The following is a 25,135-nucleotide window of genomic DNA, read 5'->3' as shown; positions in this document are numbered from 1 at the left end:
GACCATTTCCCCCTTCGCTCTCTATCCCTGCTGACTCCTCCCTCCATTTCTGTCCTGCACTCCCTAGCTCTGCCTCTCTGTCTCTGGCACACTCAAACACACGCACACATATATACACGCCCTCCACCCCCATCGCTGCAGTGTCTCAACTGCCTTGGAGCAAACAAGAGAGGATATAGGACACAGACGTTAATAAGACAGCGAAAGAGGGGTGCTGGAAGAGAGATGTATGCTTGTGTCTGTGTTTGTGTGTGTGTGTGAGAGAGATCTCCTCTGAATATGAGGAAGAAATGAAGATGAAGCAGCAGGACTAAAGGTGGATTGCATACAGCCTTTTCTCTCCCTGCAAGGGCTTGTCTGCAGTATCCTTTTGTAAATGGATGCTGGCTTGTGAACACGGTAAGCCTGACTACTCTCACACAGCTTATTTTTCATTTTATTTTTTTATTTCTCTGTAATCACCACAAGGCGGGCCTGCCTGTGAGGAGTGAGATGTTTCATTACAGCAGCTCTGGGGAGGGCGAGTGTGTTTTCTTGATGAAATGGGGAAGGTGATGTTCAGAGATGGCACCATGGCAGGCAGCCTGTCCAGTCCCCTCCTCCACCCTCCTAGCTCTGTGCCAACGGACGCTGCTATCTTGCAATTTGACTCATCATCTCCCCAGAGCATCCTTGATTCTTCATTCTGAATGCAGTGCTGCGTTCATGTAATTACTGTATGTAGGACAGGCAGAGGATGCATCACATGTATGTGTGTGTGTGTGTGTGTGTGTGTGTGTGTGTGTGTGTGTGTGTGTGTGTCCATAATCTATGAAAGGGGAAATGAGAGCGTAAAAAGCACCACCACACACACAATCAGGTGTTCAGTACTTACAACTGGCTTTACGAGACACTGGATGTGAATGTGCAGTGGGAGGTGCACAAATCCCACGGAGCCTGGCTCTGCAGGCACTGGGATAAGCGGGCAAAATTTGTGGCCCGACAGCAGCACAGGAACGTTGTGAGATTTGCCAGCGGAGCTCGTCGTCTGCCGTTCGATGGGAGGGAATTTATATTGACAATGATTAATAATCTAAAGCTGGGATTTGTTCGGTTCATTTGTGTCCAGCTGTTTGTGTCTGCTTGTGAATGCATGTCTTAATGGTGAGAGCGGGGAAGAGGAAGAGAGCCGAGCGTGGTCATTACTCAGCAGCCTGAACAGGATGATTTGTGACATTTTTCTGTCTCTACAATATTTCATATTAGTAACGGAGCATTATCGATTTTTTTCTCCCAGTGGGGGGTTGGGATCGGTTGTGTATCATCGGGAGGGCATGAGTATTTGTGTGTACTGTATGTGTGTTTGTGTTACATGCTTGTGAGAGAGAGAGGAGCAGTGCAGGGAGGGGTCGAGGGGCTGGGGGGTTTAACAGTAGGGAGGCAGATGGGGCAGAGGGGCGGAGGTTGATGCAGCAGAGAGCAAGAGAGAGAAAGAAGGAGAAGAGAAGATTTGGATCAGATTGGATGAAAGAGAAAAGGGGAAAGGCCGTGATAATTTCATGGGTGTAGGAAGACGGTGCTTTTCCGAGCATAGAAAGAATGCTGGATGTGTCTGTGATCCACCAGCAGCCGCTCACACCGAGGCCTTCAGACATCTGTGAATCAAGGCAAAGATGGTGGATAAATTCCTCTTGAGCACTAGAGGAAAAAAAAATCTATCAGGAATATTAGAGTCCTACTTTTGCTGAATCTTCTGTAATGTTGCTCCTTTGGGGCTTGTGAGCAAAAAGCAAAAGCCCGATGGGAATATTGATCGTTGTCATAGCCAAATGCTGACAGATTGGGATAAGCCTCTACGGGTAGATTGAATTTGGGTTTACTCCTCTTACTCAAGACATTGCTTCACATTTTGGAATTCAGATGAAGTAGCTTTTACAGAATACAAACCATATTACAGCAACTAGCTAGGCACAAAGATGCATCTACTGTACATCATTTCTTTTATCCTTTATTTCTATTTCCGATCAGTTCCACAGATTATACGACCAATATCGATGAATCTAATTCATTAAAATCAAGAAGGAAATGACTGAAAAAACTCTATGTGTGTATTGGGGTTAGTACAGTCAATGTAATATTGTTAGAATTATAGCTTGTGTCGAGATAAAGTGGTATCCAAAATCTGCAAACACAAAATTTTTCATGATGCCGTCTTGAGAGACAATACGTGTCAAGTTGCTGCCATGTCAGTTACTGAAAGAAAAACCAACAGTGGCCCATAATACCACTTCCAGAATCAGACGCATAACAACACATTTTCTGTGGGCAAGACTGTTTTACGTCCCCAATTTTGAATCTTTTAGAAGATTTTTGTCCACTTGAGATCTTGTTCTCTTCTCAATATGAACTACTACAGGCTGATTCAGTGGTTGGTTACCATCGTAAAACAAACGAAGGGCACGTGCGCCAAGACAACGGCTTCAATCAGCCCTGCAAGCTGCGTTAACATCTGATTCGTGCCTCTTGTTTAAGCTGTAAAATTTCAAAAGTGATACAAATTTTTCTGAGATCTCTGACGCCCTTGGTTTTTAAAATGGCAGTATGCCGTATGCTCCCGCTCAAGTAACCTTTATGCATGTACAAAACGAGAGCAGTAGTGTGGCGAAACCTACGCTGAGTTGACCTCCTTCCTCCTCTTTTGTTACTTGCTACATCCACTCCACCGGGTGACATAATGGCAGGGGACAGCAGGGACCGACTTGGTTTTAAAGTGACAGCGGCTGTCGAGGCAGCAGCTCTCGCACGGCGGAAGGCCAATGTATCAGGTGCACTTTTAGCCATCCATAACCTTGTAGGTGAGCACACGGCTGATTTGGACAATTAGACAGAGCTCTATTACAGCTAAGTACCAAGGGGGCCAAGTGAGGCTCCCACGGCAGCCTAGTTAATAAGATGATTAATCTGAGATGTCATTTATTTCCTGGAAAAGGAGTCACAGAAATATCACAGATTACTTACACATTTACTTCAGTAGATGAGAGAATCAGCATCAAGACTGATTGTCATGCAAAGGCAATGAAATATCCTATTAAGCAAGTATGTGTCCTTTAAGTCTGCATCTATCAGCTGCTTTGTCACTGTGTGTTAAGACAAGGCCTTGCTCTTATTCAGCTGGCTCAGCATTTGTGTTTGTTGTGGGTCTCTAATCCTCGGCAGGTACAGGGGCAAAGTGTCATCTCCACACAAACGGCTGCGGGAGACACTTTTTGGCAGCCTCCCCTTTTAGACACGCGCTGATGTGGAGACTAATAATAATTAGCTAACAAAGGTTGACTTAAAGCAACAGCGAGGAAGGCTCAGACCAAATCTTAGGGAGGGGCTCTGTGAATGAGTAAGGATTAAGTTATCTTTTTTCGGTGTTACATAAAACAACATCAGCTCAATTCATCCCTCTCCTTCCTCTTTGGCCTCCTTTCCAATCTTTGCTGGTAGTGACATACAGGGGCCTGTCTGTTTTCCTGAAGCCAGCGAGTGAGACAGCCTTACTTCCAGCACTCAAATCAGAGAGGGCAGAGCAGAGGGGACTAACAGAGCAACTTTGTGTTCCACTGCACACACATAACAGCGGTCATATGACAACAAGGAGGTGGTGGAGTAGCCGGGTGGGGAGGGAGGAGGAGGAGGGCTGATGAGGGAGTGGAAGGGCCTACTACCCACTGAGGGATGTTGGTCTGAACTGAAATAAACAAGAGAAAGAAGGTGTGTGTGTGTGTTTGTGTGCGTGTACGTGGATACCAACATGCAGTGTGTATTGCATTCGGTCATAATAATACAGGTTTTGTGGAATACAGCCAAAATAGAGTTGTGTACTGATGACGGTGTGCAGAGCTGCTTTTTACATTGGAAAGTTGGTCATGTGTGTCAGTGACCTCTACAGTCCTTTCTTTCTGCTGTTACCTTATTTACAATAAATAATAGAACATGATACTGTCTGGGGTATTGTCGTCCTGTAGAGGAGTCCACTCTGATTCCCAGTGTTTCACAAGAAGTAAAATTACCTTTTCCTGTTTGAACAGGTGACATTTTCTCATATCTAATTCTCCTCATATCTGTCCCCTACCCTCACACAGTCCTTATGTAAACAGAACACAGTGCTACCATTGTTGTCTGTTGGGGTATTGGCAACGGCAAGATTATACATATTTGGATTAAAAGATAGATTAATTTAGTATTTTGGACTATGATTTCATCGTTCGTTGTACGTTAATAGTGGTAATGGATCAAGTGGGTTAATTACATCTGCTGGAGCATGAGATATTTTCCTTTTCCTGTTCCAGTTATCGAATCAACTGCACATCACGTCTGTGGGTTGAAGCCTGAAAGTGTCCATTACCCACAATTACCCTCTGTTGCATAAAGAGTTGATCTTATCACGACCAAAGTGAAGATCACACTGGAGTATTTCTGAATGTAGAATAGAATGATTATAGCACTAACCTGAATATTTGAGATTCACAAATTATACACTGCACAACAGAAGTTCATTCTTTAAAAGCAGAAAAACGTCTGCATTCATCAGCAGCAAATGTATCAGACAGATAGCCAGAGGCTGACACACGCATGTCCACCCTGTGCCATCTTATCCCTTCACATCAGACAGCCTGCCCATAGCTCGGCCTTCGCACAAACATGCCATTGTCATCACTGGCTGGCCTTGTGACTCAGTGTGACCCGCTGGATTGGAGCAGGGGGAACACAGCCATCGAGATCAGGAACGTTAAACAGAGCATTATCGCAAAAAAGCATCTCGCGTACAGAGGCTCTGCCCCCACCCAATCTCCAACCTCTAAACAGCCCACTGTTTTGGGGGAGTGGAGAGGAGAACACTGCCCATCATTGTTTTCCGTAATGAATGAGTAGTGTCCTCACATGTGTACAGGCATCTTTCTCAGAAGCCTGCATTCAGTGCAGCATGTCGGGAAGTGGAAACACAAAATGTTGAACAAACAATTTTTAGAGCTAAGTTAAGAGTTTAAAAAACAAATTTTTACATGTGTCTTTGCATGTTACAGATGTCCAGAGACAAGAACAATTAAAGATATAATATAAACAATTCTTCATTCAAATGTCTAAAAACAACTAGACCTCTATAATGTTTTTTTTGACTTGTGCTATCCAATATGTTTTCAACAATGTTTAAACCAAGAGAAATCCCCAATTTTATTCAGGGGAACGGGACATTTAATTTTGGTCGCCTTTTAATTGCTACATATTGGCTGCTAGCCAGTTAGCCAGTCGGCATTAGTCACACTTAGTGGATCAGGATTATTCAATACGGTTTGCTGCGAAACAGGAATAAAACTTAAATACATTACCTCTTCCATGAGCATGATTTGGGCCTAATGGTGGTGATAAAGACTAAAACTCCCATGATCCCACACTTCTTCACAACATAATCAAACTAGGTCTTTTATGATTGTTTTGTTTGAGAGACCCCTAGTGGTCAAAGTTGCATATCGTGCGTTAAAGCTAAAATATTTTTTTTGCATTTGGGGAGCACAAAAATGGACTTTAGCTACACAGCGAGCTACACACACTTTTGTATGAAATTGTTAAGAAAAATAATTTGTCTACTTACGAAACATTAGCACTCATTTGGCGTCATAATTCTGGTCACCTGATCAACACCACTTACTTTTAGCTCCATTTTGGTCTCTAGATCTGTTTGCGTCACGTTAGACTTTCTTCCCCAGTAAATCATTGATATTGTCGGTCTACCATTTTAATGCTTTGCCTTTCCTCTGCCTTTTAAGAGACTGGAAGAAGCTGCTTGTGGTGTTAATAAGCGGCAGAGACTGAATTATCGTAAAACCTGGAGGCTGCAAAACAACAATATACTAAAAGAGGAGTGACCACAGAGTGATCCATATCAAAAGTATTCTTTCAGGCAGGTTTAAGTAGTTTTCTTTATCATACACATAGCTGAGTTGAGGGGATTCTGAGTTTAACAGCTAATTTCTAAGAACAAAAATCCCCTGATGTTCTCACTATGAATTTAAAACAAGAATCCTGCGTAATCTATTAGATACAATGACTCATAATTTCAAGGAGAAGGTGCTCTCTGCCATCGGTGGCTCTCAGACACCTCCCCCAGGAGTTTTATTCAATCCCAGACACACGGTTGCTGACAAGCTCATTCTTGAGACTCTGACAGCCCATTTAAATGTGTCTTCACTGCATAAATGTGGTTAACTAGCATCTCTTCTCTGGCCTGAATGACGAGGCCCGCTGCTTGTTCAGTATTCGCTATACAGTCCAATCTTTTTCCTCAGGAACAGATGACATACAAGGAGACAGGTTTTTATGTTAGACGATAGACTGGTTTATCATAGTAAAATGAGTGTTTCCTGCATTTTTACGTGGCTCTTTTATGATTATATGGCGAATCTTGCACAAAGTGGTACAAATGGTTGAGTAGTGCTGAAGATCACTCCGTCTGCAACCTATATCTCATTTGATTCTGACGCAGGATAGAACGACCACAAAGCTCTGACTCATCTAAACAGGCCTCCTAGGTTGGAATACTTCACTGTGTTCCACTGAGATTTGCACAGCGGAGCATGCATTCTGCTTATTACATGCAACGAGACACACAGTACATTTTTCAGACGCATCACATGATGCACTGTTATCTACGGAATCTGTGTTACTAACTCTCATTGGGGTGATTTTGTACTGATCGTTCTGCCGCTGTAAGCATGACATTGACTGTCTGGTTTTTGTCCCAGATTCCAGAGCATAATAGTGGCAGCACATCGACTGTAAAAATTAAACACAAAAACCACTCAGTGCCGTGCCCTGCAGATCACCAACCTATAATTTAAAGATTCCCCTTTTTTGCTGTGGCAAATCAGAAATCTCTCCATAAACATGATCTGATTTGTGCGGCCGGATTTCTGCCTTGCATGTTCTGCTAACTCAATACTGGCTTTATTTGGTAAAGAGATGACTGTCGATTCAAGTCAATCTCAGTTTTTGTCTTTGGCCTTTGAAACTGGAACAAAATATTCATCCTGTTTGTGACATTTACTAATCAGTTAAAGATACCTTCACTTGTTTGTTTTAAAGGAATCACAAACACCAATTTAAAACCCTGTCGGTTCCCTGTTTATTTTTAACAGAATAAGATCATAATTGCCAAAGAAGCCATTTCCATCTTAACTCATATCATGTAGAGTAATAGCTGCCAGATATAATCAAACCAAGCCAGACTGTTAACATGTCCACTCCTTCTTTCCAATAGCTCTCGCCGAACTGATTTTTTTCCTTTAAGGCAGGACACACCACACTAACCAGAGAGTATGATTAAACCGTGTAGTCTCTTATTAGATTGGATTATGTAACAGCTTGCATTGCATCTAACCAATTTGTCATCGGTGTCCACGGGGACTTTTTCAATATTGTCTTCTTATTTTAGATTGAAAGATTCCACCTTGAGATTGAATGTAAATGGTTTTTTAATCAATACAGCAGTGTAGCTGTATTTTTATTTGGTGATAAGAAACGCTCTGGTTAATCTTCAGAATGTTAATAAATAAATATACACACAATCATCCAATATAATAATGACAATATTGCCCCTCATATAAACTTCTAATTAATAATTATCCTTCTAATTAAATTATTCATTATTCATCAAACTGGTCAATATTATTACTGACAACCAATTAAAATATAGTGAATCACTAATTTATAATTTATATTTTGTCCAATACAATACAAGACACCTGCAATAAATCCTTCCTTTGTCATGTCTAGTTGTGTTTTCTGAGAGGTGTTGATTCAACACTGGCCATTTTAGAGGCTGCACTTGATGTACATAAATATGACAACATCTCTAAATAAAATCCCTTTAATGTAAATAAATAATGAATGAATTATTAAAGAGTTGCTATTTATACAAAATGCATCACACCCACATATTATAGGTCCATGTAATGTCCAAATTCAAATTGTATTTGTATTATAAGATTTTCTTTCATGAGTATCAACCTCCCTCAAAAATGCAATGCCCCCAGGCAGAGCAGCTAAAAGTGAGTTTGAGCTTTAAAGACTTGATTGGAGTCATGTGTAGCCCATCAGACACAAAGATGTCATGGTCCACAGTGTGAAGCATCCTACTGCAATGATTGAAACCTCATGTCTTCAACTCAAAATTGAATTTTTCTTTAAAATAAGAGTAAAATCAAATATTTCCTCTTAATGAAAGACTTGCCCTTTTGCATTAATCAATGTAATCGCTCGATCTTAACAGACTCCAAATGCATTGTTTGCCTAAAATAATTTATTTCCTGTAATTTTTACTTCCAATTTTGTTGGTAATCTTTTTATTTGAAAAAATTAAATGCTTTTTTTGCAGGTAAATTTAATGGAAGTTCAATTTGTCGGTTCAGTAATCACAAAGCACAAAAGAATACTGAAGTGGGCTTGATTTCTATCAAGATGTGCACTCTGAAAGCTACAAGTCATGGGAATATTTACCTTTGCAGTGCTCTATTGAAAAGGCAGGAGCTGCTATAACATGTCTGCTCCTGATTAAATATTTAAACAGCTCCAGACTGTTACTGCTATGTCAATGACCAACCAGGCATGGCTAACATTCATATCAATATGCACAAATGTACCCTCCCACAGAAATTATCTTGTGATTTTTTACAACGAAACTTAAGTGTGCTCTTTCTAAAAGGAGTTTACAGTTTACAGCAGCAACTGGAAATTTTCTGATAGTGTGTCACCCGTGTCAATACCACAGTTTTTTTTCTCAACCCCCTTCAATGCTATAAAGTTATTTGCTACCATGTTATGTGCTTTACTCTATGTTCACGAAACTTTTAGCAGGTGTGCAGTGCCAATGCTCCGCTGTAGCCTCACCACAGCACCAAGTGACCTTCACATACCGGTCAATGTCACCCTGCCCTCCGCCCCAAAGTTTCATACACAGGCACAGATCCACTTCATTTGATCTAGATGTATCCACCGTCATTCTGTTTTCCTCACAGTCTCTTCCTCCCTGGCACATTTCAAACCACTGCCCTGTGTGGAAAGAATGCCAACAATCATGTCAATGCGAAAGAGGATTAGTCGGCCAAAACATCGGTTTACTAGATTTTCTGTTATGTATGCCGTCATTTGAGAATCAAAGCTTTCCATGAATCCCTTTTTTCCTCGTAACCAAACCGTCAACCTTTGGTCAAATGCCTTTTCTGGCTACTGTCTACAGTAAACAGTCTGTGACCGTATCAATGACTGGTGTGGCCAGTAAAAGCAGTTGGAGACAACAGTAGCTGAGGAGAGCACGCCAATTGATGACCTCAGACGTTCTCACTAATGCCTTGGTTATTCACAGCCTCTGTGGCACCACAGAAATGAATAGCGTCTCTACAGCCATCTCGCTTATAGAGGCCGTCTTTGCTCGGCAGGGAAACTTTCTGTTCCAGCAATTTCTCTTATTTGCTTGAGCATATTTTTATCTGTTGATTTATCTAAAAAACATTTTTTTCAAAGAAAGATATTTTACATTTTAGGAAACAACAATATGAATACACAGCTAAATAAAAAAACATATGGCTGGACTTGACAGCCGTCTTAGAGCTCATAAATAACTGATACAGCCCAGAGGTTTGATCAAAGTTTCATTAACTGCTTAATCTTGGCACAATAGCAGGATTTAGTACAGATTTAGGGATTAGCTACTGTTTCACTCCTGGGGTTTCGGATATTATTGTAAGAAATCAGTCTACTAGATCCCAGTAAGACTCTGACATTGTATATGGACACTGACCAGACAGCCTTAAGTAATTCAGTAACCTGTTTTTGTCAGACAGCCAGGGGAAACAGGAAACCACCCTCCAGCTACTGAAACTGCTGCCTTTGGATTAGAAAGAGTTCACAGTGCAGCTGATCGTAAGGCATGTGAGCAGTTTTAGTTCCTCTGTGCATGTACTGTATGTTAGCTTGCTGCAGGGACTGGAATGCTTCTTTATGCCATGCAGACATCCGTCATTGAGATAGCATTGCACTTTCTGCTTCTGCAAGGATCTAATGCTAAGCTCTTAAACTAAAAAGGGTGGAGGAATCGTCTACCTCTTCTCCATTTGAACATTTCTGTCGTCCAATAGGATTTATCGGGGGCCCGCGCCGGCAGGTCCCAGCAGCTTTTCCTCTAGCCATGATGAATGATGGTGACACACAGAGTTCAGCAGGCCTGTTAACCCATCGGTCAAATGGATATGAATTACGGTAGAGTTGCACATTTTCCGAGCACAATATTCTTGTGAATGGTCACATTTAAATTGGCCGCACATGTGCATTTCTGAAAAGCCGAATGAGAACACGTAATTTAACAGTAGCGGTGTTTGTCATTTTCCCGACACAGGTGCCGATCCCCTGGTCGCTGCTATCAAGTCTTTGTCCTTCTTAGTTGAGATGAATGGGCCATTTTCTTGCTTTGGTTAGTTTTGATGTAAATGGGCACTGGTTAAGTGCTTCATAAATGGGAAATTTGATTGCTCGCTGGTCCCCTGTTGACTGGCAGATGTTGTGGAGAGCACTGCTCTTCCTGCCGCCTGTCCACTGCAGGTTTATTCTCACTGGAACACCTCATCCGATACCTCTTGAAATGCAAGCCCGCTGACCACGGCGCTGACAAACACACCTGCACCCCTCATTCATAAACCATGACAAGATGACTGAAAGGACACCTGCGCCTTTCTCCCTCCTTTTTAACGTCGCACACTTTTGCTTTTCATTCATGGAAATAAAACACCTTCTGTGTTTGTTCCTCCTCATCCCTGACACACCTGCGTACAAGCTGGGCTCGGATGTGCTTTAATTTGATTTAACTCATGTGGTTTGAGAAGATTGATTTCACACCAACATGTACAATTAACATGCTTGTATAGCTCTTTAAATAGCTGCTATACAACTCAATGTACAACTGTACACTTGACTTGACTGTATATATATGCTTTACAATAACTGCTCTGAAGTGGAACCAGTATATTTGCGTTCACTCAGTCTCATACAGATGAGTGTATACCAGAAAACTGAGCTTCTTTCCCCTTTTTAAAACTCATGATTTCGATTAAATGATTAAAACACTTGTTAACTGACATCCCGAAGAGTGTAACACTTTATCCCCTTAGGGTTGGATAGGAAAATCCACACTATTTAAACACAAGTACGTCCTTTTTCTTTTTAGCTAGCTATAAACACACTTTTAAAAAGCAGATTTAGATTTCTGTCTGAGCGAAAACATCCAACCACTGATGGATTCAAATCACCCCTCAATCGTATGTGATTGACTCTAATTTTAATTGCATCTTTGTGGACTCAACAACCGCAGTGAGAGCGGTATACAACAGAAACACTGACTACATGTACTCATCTCTAATAAAGGGCATGGTTGTAATTATTTGCAGCTTGGTAACTAAATAATAGGTGGTACGCACATGGGAGAGCGCTGTGCAGCAAAAGCTGTAAAGGAAAAGGCAGGAGAGCGAGCGGACTCAGTCTCATCTCGGCTATCACATTACCTCAGCCCTCATGATACATTGAGATGCTGCACCTCTTTCTCTGTGGCCCCCATGGCTCTGCGTCCACTCACTTACTCTTAAAGTGACACGCTTCTTCTTTATACCAGAGCCAACTGCACGATAGCACGGGTGGTTTTTTCGGAGATGGGTTAACGTATATGAGGGTAAATACAAGTTAGGCCTGAGGAGGTAAGCCTGAAAATGTATTTTGACACTGGAGGCCTCATGTGAAATCCTGATTAAGGAATATTGCAACTTTAAACTAGACTATGTAATTTGTTATAAGGTATGTTTTCATCCTGTAGGCGTTTTAATTAATTAATTTTGTTTCTTTATTCTGTAAAATTTAAAAGTTCCAGGCATTTTATCCCACTGAGTTATGCTCCAGTTATTAGGGCGAAGGTAACCACAAGACTGCGTTTTCTTCTATACTCTATACTAGCATGAAAAATAATTAATACGAATTTCATGTGATAATAATATTTACCGATATTGCACTGCCGGCGCTCGACTTCCTTAGCCATTATCTTAAGTGGTGTAAAACTTCAAAAAGTGTAGAAATGCGAGTGCTGCATATTTTTCTGGGGAAAAAAAAGCAAATTGGAAAAAACTTCACACGCAGCTTTCATGTGTTCGGTTGGCCCTCGAAATCGGTGATGTGCATTAACCGGTTTGGCTGGCTATGCCATTTTGAGAGGGTAGTCAGGTGCCTGAAGCCTCCTGGCTTCAGGCACCTGTTTGTGTTGTGATGCTTTGTTATGGCTTTGTTCTACTCTTTGTCCTCTCAGTCTTTTGAAGACTGGACCTCAACCCTGAGAAATACTCTCTCCATCTATCTATCTATCTTTCTATCTGAGGGGTCTGCAGAGTTTCACCACCAAAACTAGGCCACAGTATGATTTCACATTTGTTACTCAGCCAGTAGCATGCAGCCTGTTTCAATGTGCATCTATTTATCACAGAATCCCACAGGCATCCACTGCTCCAAATTTGTTTCTGCTTTAAATTTGTCACATAGTAAAATATTGTATTTTATTAGAATTCATGTCCCCAAACGTATTAGCATTCAGTATTTGTTTTATCCAAGTAAAAGTGCTGCCTCCTGAAAAGCTAATATATGAAGGCAGGATCAGGAATATTCTCAGAAACATGGTTTATTATTTTTCTGATCACAGTGTGAATCAGAAGGAATCTGGAGGATAACAGCACAGATGTCTGGGTAAGGAGAAGGGGCTTTACAGCGGTATGAAACTATGAGAGGCCGGTTTGAGCCTGTTATTTTCCACTGTGGTAGTAAATAACCATTTCATCTTATGTCCACCAGAGAGAGGACAGTCAGAGGCAGTGGGCTGTTGTGTGAACAGCAGGAGATGCTATTGGTTACAAGGAAACACAGTCATCTTGTATATTCTACACCATTTTCCTTGGACAAAGGAGTTTGTTTACCTCTGCCTGTTTCTATGCATATGTTTGACCTTGTTTGTGTATATAATGAGTGTGTGTCTGTTTGTGTGCATACGTGCTTGCGTGCGTTTGGTGTTAAATGGATAGGCGTGGTCAACTGAAATCTACTTAAGCTAAGAGTCTATGGTAACACAGGACTGCAGATGGAGCGAGAAGGGGTGTGTGACTGTTGGCAGCAGAAATCGGAAGAGGTAGTGAAAACAGAAACAGGCAAAGCATAGCAGTGGTTGAATGGGAAGTGTGCAGGTCAGAATCCATGTGAATGTACATCCTTTCAATGTCAAACATCCATTTACTAAATATTATATTTGGTATTTTGGTTTTGAAGTTGTTATTACACTAGTAGTTCACAAATAGAAATGTGTTTAATATCCAAGAGCGAGATAAGAAGATTGATGTCACGTCTTCAGTGTGGTGCTAAAACCGGGAGGCAATTAGCCTCTCTTGTTCGTTTAATTAGTTTACAAGCAGAACTGGAAAAATTGCTACATGTGGTTAATCCATCTACCAAGCACTTCTGTGGAGAGTGTAGCAGGTGGCTAGGTTCAGGTTAGTTTGCAGCTCGGTCTGCAGCTCGGTCTGCAATTGTCAAAATGTGTGTCCCGACGGGCTCAGGTTCAACTCCAGTTTTGGGTCAGCAGGTCAAGTCTCTCAAACTGTTGAAATTACCATTTTTACAAAAAGTATCAGTTTATAAAAGGTTCAAACCGAGTGAATTTGGATTTTGAAGAGAGAGATGCAAGCTATTTTTCGCTGATTTATGCTAAGCTAGGTTAACTTTCCTCTGGCTCCAGCCACATATGGTATACATTATTATCTCGCTTTTTGAAGTGAATACTACTACATACAAACATGTAGGTGAATGATTTCTCTCTGTCTTCTTATGTTGGCAGACTCCGAGGACTTGAGTTGTCGGGACGAAATCACACCACAGAAGAACCAGAAAAGATTTCATCAGGAAGATCAAGTGAAACTGGCCAAATATCGGACTGAAGTGGATGTTTGCAGAAGCCAAACAAGGGCAACGCACCACAATAGCCATGTGGGAGGAGAGTGAGGGGGTTTTGCTTTTCATGTGCATCAAGTCCAAACACTTTCTCTACTGACATTTTGTAGCCCTCCTCCAGAGCTGTTCCTGAGGGGGAGCCCCTGCTATGAACCCCAGCTACCTTGAATTGAGCAGGCAGTCCAACCTGGGTGCCAGGCGTTGTGTTGGCATCCCACAAGTCCGCATGGGTTCTGCCCACACAGTACTCACAGACTGCCCCTGAACAAAAAGAATGAAATACTCCTTAGTCGCTCCTCTGTGTGGTGACTCTCCTGTCTCTTTTTAAAATTGGTCTGTTGTGAACTTGTATCAGCCTCCTCCCCAGTAAGCTTCTACCTTTATTAAAACCCCTCTCCAACTCTTCCACAAACTTAAACTTAACTTCGTTATAACTTGCTTTCACATCAAGCAGCAGCACGAGTTCCTTTGTGCTCACCACGTGGTGGAGGACCATGGGATGCCGTCAGAGCTCGGAGGAGAAGGAAGCTGCGCGACGCTCACGGCGAATCGACCGCCACTTGCGTTCAGAAAGTCAACGGCAGCGGCGTGAGATCAAGCTACTGTTGCTGGGAACCAGCAACTCAGGCAAGAGCACCATAGTCAAACAGATGAAGATCATCCACAGTGGTGGCTTCAACTTGGAGGCATGCAAGGAGTACAAGCCCCTCATTCTGTACAATGCTATTGACTCTCTTACCCGCATTATCCGGGCCCTCACCACCCTCAAGATCGACTTTCACAATGCTGATCGCGCCTACGATGCCGTGCAGCTCTTTGCCCTCACAGGGCCAGCTGAGAGCAAGGGAGAGATTACTTCAGAGTTGCAGGGGGTCATGAAGCGTCTGTGGGCTGACTCAGGGGTCCAGGAGTGCTTTCAACGATCTAATGAGTACCATTTAGAGGACAACACTGCCTACTATCTGAATGACCTGGACCGCATCTCTGCAACTGAGTTCATCCCTACTGTTGAGGACATCCTGCGATCCCGCGACATGACCACAGGGATTGTGGAGAACAAGTTCACCTTCAAGGAGCTCACCTTCAAGATGGTAGATGTGGGTGGACAGCGTTCAGAGAGAAAGAAGTGGATCCACTGTTTCGAGGGCGTGACTGCAATCATTTTCTGTGTCGAGCTGAGTGGCTACGACCTCAAACTCTATGAGGACAACCAGACGGTAAGAAAAATCTATTATAAAAGTTAATTCCAGTATTTTTAAACCTGGACCTTATTCTACCCCTTTTTTGGCGAGGAGGCTAAATGATTAATGGGGTTGAAACTGTTTGGAATGAGTCCAATATCGAGCACTATAACCACCAACCGCGACGCGGCTGCAATGTAATCCCACGGGGCATTTGTCAACTCAAAGAACTGATGCCTTGTCAACCAAAACATTTAAATAACCTTACTTCCTCTCTGCCTGCAGCCAGTCTCTCCATTCTTGGAAAAGCATTTATATGAAAAGGGGTAGGATTTCTTCTACAATTTGACATCCTCCAGTCCTCATCCTGGTCAAAATGATGCAGGCACAGTGTAGGGACCACAGTTTTGTCCTTCATTTGCAGCAAAACTAGCCTCAACACCAGTTGTTTTGCTGCCACAATTCAGAAATGTGCAAACATGAAGCATTATTTGTTGTTTAAATAACAGTAAGCTATGCGCTCCATATTCGCTCTGCCTAACTTTCACTGTTGTTTACTCATACTGTACTGTTTCACTTCCTCTCTGTGCATCCCCGTCTACAACACAACCTGCTGTGGTTACATAGATAATATACTTTCTCAATTTTTAAGATGGAGTCTGACAAAGGGGGAGTTTTATTTTCTCGGGAAATTGAGAAAGAGCTGAAGGTCTGAAGGGTGCGTGCTTGTGTCTGCGTGTGTGAGTACGTCTGTGTTCCTGTGCAGATGGATGTGATGCAGTTAATCAAGACATCAAGACAAGAAAATGATATTTTCAGTTTCTTATCATTTTAAGCAGGAAATTGACAACAAATGTGTATAAGTTCACTCAACTAAGTGGATGCTGAGATAAACAGGTCTTAAGCAGGATGCGAAGATTTAAAGCTCTAGTTCAATTTGAAAATAATAATTTATCCTAAATTCAAGGTCAGTAGTTACAGTACATAAACCTAGAATAACTAAATATATAATTTCTCGTAAAGATTAATAACAGCATAGATAGACTGTTGACTGGATTCATTGTATTAATTTGTTGGAAAAACTAAATATACAAACTTTGACTCAGATAATAAACAATTGGGAAAGTCTAATCCAAATTTAACCTTGTCGAAAGCTGTTTTTCTGTGGTCACGAGTGAGTTTATTTTGTTGAAATCGTTGAATGCATTCAATCATCAGCCATTTTAAATCGGTCTGAATAAAGAGTGGTCAGTGCCATCTCCTTTTAATAGTTATGGAATTTGAAATATTTCTGCATATCCAACTTCTTATCCGAGTGTTATGGAATAGTCAGGCAGCAATTGTTTGTTTAAGGCTCTTTTATGATAATGGAAGGTCAACATTAGATAATATTTTACCTTTTTCTGACCAGGACAACTATGAGGGGTCAGCTATTCTCTTTTTCCTCACAGGCATGATTACATTTTTTAACCTGAAGAGGTTCCAGTATGCAGGGTCACCTTGATGTCTTTATACAGTGTGGACTAAAAATAGCTTGAGCAGAGAGGAAACTTTGTTATGCCTGTAATTGAACTGGCCTGATAATGCATGGGTTTCCCGGATAAAACAGGGTGTGCATTATACCAGGCTGGAACATGAAATCAATTAGTTTTATAGGTTAAAAATAAAGTCTGAGGAGGAAAAATGCAGTATGGTGTTAATTGAGTTCACAGAATAAAGTGTGAGTCTGTACCTGTGAGAATTAGCAGATCGGAGGCACTGTGTAGCAATGGGAGTTCACAGGTACAAGGAAAAAAAACAACTTTTTTTTTTTATTCTAAAATGGGAGGGATCAAAAGAAGGAGAAAGAAAGACATCCTGAATTTGGAGCAGCCATCCTGCTGCAGAGTCTCAGGAAGTGTTGATTAGCAAAGAATCACAAGTTCAATATTTCTAATCCATGGTGCATTCCTTTTAATTCTGACATTTGGTCTGGTTGATCAGCCCTCAGTCAATTTAGTGCATTTTGTACATTTGAGATTCCGATGGATTTTGAGGTGTTTTATGAATGGCATTATTGTCTGTTTCTTAGTGCAACCGCCTGAGTTTCTGTGATGAGCACACATGCACAGTGTGAAACCCCATTACAAGATGGATGCTGTCCACATGCAGTCATATGCTTTTCTTGTGTAAGGTCGAAGGAAACTCCTTAAATGATTACCCATATATTTTAGTAACCACTTAATCTATTCAGGGTGAGAAGCTGGAGCTAATCCCAGCATGTCATTAGTTATGGGTGGAGGACATCCTGAAATCGTTGTCGGCCTATTGTGTAACTATCTTTGCTTTAAGCAAAAAAGATTAAATCCAAATTACTGATGAAATCATGTAGCTGATTGAATACCATTAATAGTGATGATATGGTGTCTTTAAACTTTCTTGCATGGGTGTGGCTTGGATGTACAAAGCGACAAAACACACATTACATGTAAATTCTGAACACATTTCATGGCTGCAATGTTGAAGTCATTTGTGACATAATGTTCACTCATGAAAGGAATGCTGTACTGGCATATAAAAAGAGGCTATACAGGACATCTGGCCACACACACATCACACAGTGCAGTGAGACTCAAAGTCATATTCAGTCCACACCTCATCTAAATGTTACTGTTGCAGGTACAACATGTTGCTGTCGTTACTTCAATGTCTACAGAAAAAGTGAAAGTCTGCATTTTGGAACCACCCACTTCCATAACCGCAGTCAGCTGACACAACACGGCTGAACAGCTGTTTCCTAAGACACAGTCTAGATTCTCCATGCTCAACAATGTGAGAAAGAGAGGAATGTTTGTATGAGTGGACTGTATATATATTTTTGCATGGCTTACATGATGTTTGGTTTCGCTAGTGCAGATTCTCAGTCATCCAGGTCATGGTTATGCAAGAATTCCATTTAACCGCAAATTAAGGATGGCTTGTAGGAAAGAGAAATTCCAAACCCACTAATGCCTATGAACACTAAAACGATGAAATCCAGGACAAACATGGTTCCAGATAAAAGGTGTATCAGTGTTCTGAGAGGGCCAATTCATTAAATTACTTTTATGGTACATTGAAATAGCAAAATGTTCGCAAAAATCAGCTCATCAAACTTGTGTGGTACAGACACTGTTCTCACACATCTTTCCCAGGAAGGCGGCAGGACCAGTCACTACTTCTGGCCTTCTGTTGAAACCATGCAGTGAAGAGCTGGCAGAGGCCCGGTGCCTCATCCACCAGAAAACTCTGGACTTGCATCCAGTTCCTACCATCTGGAAAAATCGTACCTCATAGGTCAGCTGCTCTCTAGATTATTTTCAGTTCGTATATAGATGCAATATGTAGAACATGGTAGTGGGATGTGGTCATAGTAGTAGCCATAGTACATTTAATATCTAAGGACTTAGAGGACCCTACCTCAAAAATGCATCTTTTTTTTAAAGATTTCAGCGTTTTATATGTTTCAGCTACATCTATTATCTATTATCTAAGAAGCTGATCTTAATGTCCATCATCTCTTTACTAAACGGTTCAACTCGTTTCTAAACAATCAAAGGCAACAGGTCAGTGTTCGTGGTACTTTCTCAGAACCTAACTTGAGCCCTTTGGCCCTAGGGTTTTAATAGTTTTTGAACAGTGCAAGTGCAAACTGGTCCAACTGATGCAGACTGCATGGGGAGAATATACAGACTAAAAAAAACACAGGTCCCTGCTGTCTATTTACAAACCGGCTAATTTGTGGAGATCCAATAGGATAGTAACTAGACCATTTCATTTCATTTTGCATGCTCAGCAGCTCCAGAGTCCTTCGTAGCAGATTAAATAGTGTTAAAATTCCTCCTTTTGCAATTAAATTTATGTTGATTACAGTTATGATTCCTGGATTGTTTCAGTGGAGCTGTAACCGTAAATATGTTCAATTGCCTCAGCAGTGGAGGTAATAATGTTCCTGCATCAGTAACATTTGCTTTTCGACTCAATGAGACTGTGACATCTGGTTAAAAGACCTTCCAGAGCTGAACATCTGTGAATCCTGAGGAGTATATGTTGAAAAGCATGTTTGAATAGAGGCTCCATACATTTTCTTATCTCATGGGAAATAATACAACATGAAGCCGAATGGCAGAGACAAATCACCACTGTCATTAGGAATATGGAGACATTAATCAGTTGTAGATCAGTGGCTCCTGAAAACAATCACTGTCAATGTACACAAACACGTCTCAGATACTTTGATGGTCCTCGTTAAAAGGGAATGGGTCGTTTTTTATAATGATAGCCTGCTGTGTCCAGTGGTCATCTTTGTGATCTTCAAAGCTTCACACAATGTCACACACGTAAAGACCAAACTTAATCGAACCTGTCATGGAAATTTCTATTTAATCATACACAAAGTAATGCATTGTGTCTCGGTAAGTTCAATTCTAACACCTGCAGGTGGACTCACCCCACACATCACCTAGCGTGAGGTGTATCAATGAGCAAAGAGCATAGGAGAATCAATACATGTTTACATTACAGGCCCCTCCCTGCGAGGAGCAGAAGGTTATCAATGAGTCTCTTCGATGTATGATCAGGGTGGGCAGACATCCTGTCTCTGTCCCAGCCCCCTGGAGTGACTTCTGGCCTGAACCATCTGTCTCCGAGATCCTTATCTTCATTTACAAGACAAAAGACCCCAGTCCTGTATACATGACAGAGATCCCCTCACCCATCTACTCAGACACCTTGACTGACCCCTGCAGTGAAACCTTTGCCCAGTGACATCAAAGGGAGGAAGCCATAAACATCTATTACCTTAAGCAACATTCGTAAAGTGTAAGTTAACTCACGGGAAACACATTTGTTTATACATACATGTCTGTTCTTCTATTAAACATTACCCAAATGCAGAAATTCCCATCACAAACCAGACAGACGCCCGTTCAGTTCCAATGCACCAGCTCACACAAGCCTGACAATAAACTATAAAAATTACAGTACAACATTTGCCCATCAAGCCATTCCCTGATGCATTTTCCCTGTCCCATCCCTGTCTTCATAATGAATCAGTTGCCATGGTTACTGTTGCTTAGCAACAGGCCAGTCAAATGCTCCTAATCCTGCGCTGTTGACAGTGAGCTGTGACTAGGGAAGGGAGGATGAGAAGGGGAGAGGAGAGGAGGGGAGGAGAGGGAAAGGGAGGAGGGGGGGTGTACAACAAACAACAGCGCTGGAGAGAATCAATGCGAGTTGTATATGTGCATGCATTGTGTGCCTGTGTGTTTGCGTGTGTGTTTGGGGGCACGTTTTTCTGAATGTGCAGTGCAGGTTTATAGCTGCGGCTGAGCGACTGCAATGAATTCTGTGTGTATGTGACATGAATATGTGAATATGAGGTTGACGATTGTTTCAGCTTGTGTTAGTCAAACATTAATTAATGTAATTTCATGTTTTTAGGTCTGTCATAAATCAAAGCAAAGACAACATCAGAATCACTATCAGTCCTGTGTCTCCAAAATACATGCAGGAATCTTTCCCCTCACTCAGACACAGCATTTTCACTGGCTAATGGATTAAGGCATTACAATCGTGTGATTTAATCAGTCCATATGACATAATGGAGATTTTCAGAATAGCTCAAAGACACAATGAGTGAAAAGAACAGGTTATGCTTTTTGCCTATAATTTCCATATCTGACTGTACATCTTCAGCCAGGTATCAATTCCTCATCTATATCATCGGGATATTTCATTTATAAATGATAAAAGCGATGTTAAAAAGATGGCAAACCTCCAGTCTGCAACTACAACGACTGTACATATAGAATTTATCTCTAACTAGTGCAGTGCCTGTTCTAAACCTGCCTGCTAGGAATGAGCTGTTTGCTTGGCCTGTGGTGATGCTGGTTGAAGCTTCCTTTCTTAAAACTGTAAAAGTGACCTGCAGTTATTGAGCCAGAGCAAGTTGAGACCGGCTGCTAGACTCAGTCCACAGAACCCTGAAGCTGCACCACCGCTGCTGCACAAAGATCTTTTTTTGCCTGTTCATTCATAGTTCAGTGAAGCTCGACTCAGTATGCAGAATCCTGAACTGGATCATCGTTTTTTTATGGCTGTTGTCGTAAACGTCGCAGCTGCCAACGCCAGAGAGTAGTGCTGGTCGCCTATTTATTTTAGGTTTATTAATATTGAATGTATCACGTGTCCAAATTGCACCAAATTGCACACTGCACTTCCTTGGGCCCTTAACAATACACACACCAGATGGACAGATTTCTGGACAAAGCTACTGTGTCATAACTTGTTGAATTTGATATCAAATTATCTCCATCATGCTCATTTCACAAACGAATAAATATAGAGCAAATGTGAGCCTTTGTTTCACGTCCAACCCCTGCATTTACAGACACATTAATTCAACAGAAAAGCAGCACCTTGAACAATGTAATTCTCAGGCGCAGCAGAAAATAACATGGTGACAAAAACAAATAATCTCGCTGGATAAGTGCAAATCACACATTTAAAATGAACCCTGATGAATTACAAAGGAGTGGCTGCACACTTAGGTGATTTGTATTTGTGGGAAACAAAGCAATTACACTGGGTTGAACTTCCTCATTAATACTTAAGTTTAATTAAGGCCTGCGCCTCTGGAGTACTCTGACAGGAGGAGGCGAGGGGGAAAGCGGTGTGTGTGTGTGTGTGTGTGTGTGTATGCCACAGGTATCTGTATCCGTGGATGTCTGAAGCAAAGGAGGGGGGTCTGCGTGCTTTAGCGCCCCTGGTGCCGTCCTCCCCCTCCCTTCACTCCCCATTAAGAAACGCTTACTGTACGAGCGTCGCAGTGGCCAGGTGAAGAGACGAGAGACCCCCTGGGCTCAGCTGGTTGTCTCCTGCAATCCTCTCGCCGCAGCTGGGCTCTTGTTTTGACTCCCTGAAAAGAGGAGGAGCGAGGTCAAACAGCCTGACATAACTTTGTGCAGTGTACAATGTTTAGCGGCCAGCCTCAGTCCCCGGGGGCACATGCTCATACAGAAAGGAGAGCTTATGTTTCGATCTTATCGGGTGACCACATGTGGGAGAAAGGGATAAAGAAAGTGTCGTCTTAACAGGAGTTGAACAGAATTTGCAGACACACGCTTATGCAATTTGTTTTGATTCCCTTCTCTCTGTGGTGTCTCATTTTAGTTGTTCCTATCCAGCGGCTAGTTTTCTTCAATTGTGGTTCAAACAAACGTCAATTCATGTTTATTGTGTTTTTGGTATACTATGTGTAGCAGCTTCCTTTAGGGAGGAATTTTCTATTACTCAGATTTATCAGACTGCTTAGAAAATGTCTTCTATTAACAGGGACCAACCAACATATCCAAAGAGCTTCTTGCAACCAATGTGTATTGCTATTATTACTAAGTGAAAACATCATTATTATTTAATTGTAGACATAAATAATTCACCATGGTAACTTCCTTTTTTAAACCACATTAGCTTAAGTTGAAATCATTTTGGAAGCTGTATCTTTGGGTTACACACAACTTTGCTCTCTCATAACTGGTGCCTTTTCATCATTATCCCAAAATAGTACACTTACACCACTGAATAATCAGGGTTTGCTTTGAATCTGCACTATGATTGTCAATTCCTCCACTATTTGCCTCAGTATCTTTTTTCATGCTGTGCAGATCTTGTGATTTGCTCAGAGCATCATGTTGTTTCCGTAACCTTTTAAACAGCAGTCTTCTATCAGACAATCTCCCAGTCACAAGCTACTGGCCAGTTGCCACATGCCAGCAGCTGCCATGAACAGCTCAACTTTCTTTTTTATATATTTTCTCTTATACATTCTACCCTCACATGAGCAAAAAAAAAAAGTGTAGGGTGCACACAAATGCATGCCACATACACACACACTGACTCTTTTCTTCTGCAACAGAACCAGCAATATTTTCTGCAAATCAAATGAGGAAATTCTACCCAGTTTCAAATACTATCTGAACATTTCTATTCAAAATAATTGATGTTTGTTATATCCAGCATATAGCTAAATATGATGATGTCACAGCGAAGCTTTTGAGTTTAAAATGTCATTACTCCATCATTTCGTTCTATTAGACGTTTGTGTGAGATTAACGAATTATGAATCCTGAGTCATGGCCCAAAATGGGTTTTATGAGGTCGCAGTGACCTTGTTATTTGAACTTTGACCACCAAAGTATAAAAGATTCCCTTTGAAATATTGTGTCCAATGGAATGGACGGACAACATGAACATTAATATATTGCGTCTGGCCTCATCTGTCGCTGGGATGGAGGCATAAAACGTTTTAATTACGGCATAGTGTCGAAGGTGAGGCCCATATTTCTTTTCTTATGGCAAAGTCTTGCAGATACTCATCCGTATGCTCCATTTACTGCATCGTATGAGCTAATTTGTCTGAAGGACGCGGCAGACATTACTGATTTCAATTATATAGTTGTGAAATAAATCTTAGAATTCTATTTAACTTTAGAGAACAAAAAAAAACTGGGACACATAATCTGGTCGTACTACCGAGAAAGAATAAAGTAGCTTTTAAGCATTTAAATGATCCCCATTAGCACAGAGGCGGACGCTAAGAGGAAGAAGTCAGTATTTTTCTTATCATTCAACTATAAGCCCTGAGAAGTCCCGCAGGATGAGTGATTGTGTTATGACACACTGTATAAGGTCAAACCTGTCTGTCCTCAGTGTAAACAGCCTGTCTGTCAACAGTCTTTGTCCCCGTCTCCACAAGATCCATTCACATTTTCATACAAACAGTCATTGCCAGTTTATCAGCTATTCTTCTCTATGGAGGTTTCTGTAACGAATAGGATTAAGTCTTCCACACTATGACTAACCAATGTACAATTTTGGATTTAGTGATGGTAAAAGAAGTAATGTGCCGTTTCAGAGGAGAATGGGAAAGTTCAAACACAGGTCTTCAACTGTCTGAGTCTCAAGGCTCTGTTGACATAACAGAAGCCGTCCCATTGGCTGGTCAAGTGTATCTGTGACGTGTATCTTGTCTTCATTTTCATCCTCAAATGGTGCCGTGACCTTACACGCTCTACTTTTCCCTCTTGGGTTTTGCTAAATCATGTGAATTCAATTGTCTGAATGAGATCTGATAGTGTGATAGATTGGGCTGACTTGGGTTGTTGCTTCAAAGTAAATACTGCATTTGGCTGTGAAATCATTTGATCGTAGTCTGATTTTCTTTTATCTTCTTCTTCTTCTCTCTCTTTCAGAGCCGTATGGCCGAGAGCTTGCGCCTGTTTGACTCCATCTGCAACAACAACTGGTTCACCAACACGTCGCTCATCCTCTTCCTCAACAAGAAGGACCTGTTGGCTGAGAAGATCAAACGCATTCCTCTGACAGTGTGCTTCCCCGACTACAAAGGTCAAAACACCTATGAGGAGGCAGCCGTCTATGTGCAACGGCAGTTTGAGGACCTCAACCGCAACAAGGAGACCAAGGAGATCTATTCGCACTTCACCTGTGCCACTGACACCAGCAACATCCAGTTTGTGTTCGACGCTGTCACGGACGTGATCATCCAGAACAATCTCAAGTACATTGGGCTGTGCTAGGACCTGATGCTGGGGGTTGGGGGGTGGGTGGGTGGGGGTACAGCGGGCTGCTTGGCAGCAGTCAGCCCGCCAGTGGGCTGGATAAAGAAAAGGCGCATTGGCCTGCCCGACGGTTTATCTCTTTGAAGATGTGCAAGAGGGAACTGCAAAGGAGAGAAGTAGTGAGATGGTCAGGGATTGACAATTCTGTAGATTTCAATTGAAACAACAGAGATGATGGGCCGTGGTGAAGATGGGATTTTTTTAACCCAATGTGTTTGCACTGAATATGAGTATGCAGAGACACCCAAACACACA

At 41.7% G+C, this 25,135-nt stretch overlaps 1 protein-coding gene across 1 annotated transcript; it reads left to right on the top strand.

The window, feature by feature from the left end:
- Positions 1–91: 91 nt before the first annotated feature.
- gnaz (guanine nucleotide binding protein (G protein), alpha z polypeptide) lies at positions 92–24,848 on the top strand. Its single transcript, XM_035185093.1, has 3 exons — positions 92–399; positions 13,931–15,260; positions 24,494–24,848. The coding sequence occupies exons 2-3, from the start codon at positions 14,538–14,540 to the stop codon at positions 24,836–24,838; spliced, it is 1,068 nt and encodes a 355-aa protein (XP_035040984.1). The 5' UTR covers positions 92–399; positions 13,931–14,537; the 3' UTR covers positions 24,839–24,848.
- Positions 24,849–25,135: the final 287 nt, after the last annotated feature.

The sequence above is a fragment of the Hippoglossus stenolepis genome, chromosome 18, assembly GCF_022539355.2.
Source record: "Hippoglossus stenolepis isolate QCI-W04-F060 chromosome 18, HSTE1.2, whole genome shotgun sequence".
In the NCBI taxonomy this organism is placed as follows: Eukaryota; Metazoa; Chordata; class Actinopteri; order Pleuronectiformes; family Pleuronectidae; genus Hippoglossus; species Hippoglossus stenolepis.
Note: the sequence above shows the minus strand (reverse complement) of the source record. Positions and strands in the feature narration are given on the sequence as shown.

Coding starts and splice junctions, on each gene's coding strand:
- gnaz (XM_035185093.1), top strand. CDS start 14,538: ATGGGATGCCGTCAGAGCTCGGAGGAGAAGGAAGCTGCGCGACGCTCA. Junction 15,261..24,493: donor TCTATGAGGACAACCAGACG/GTAAGAAAAATC, acceptor TCTCTCTTTCAG/AGCCGTATGGCCGAGAGCTT.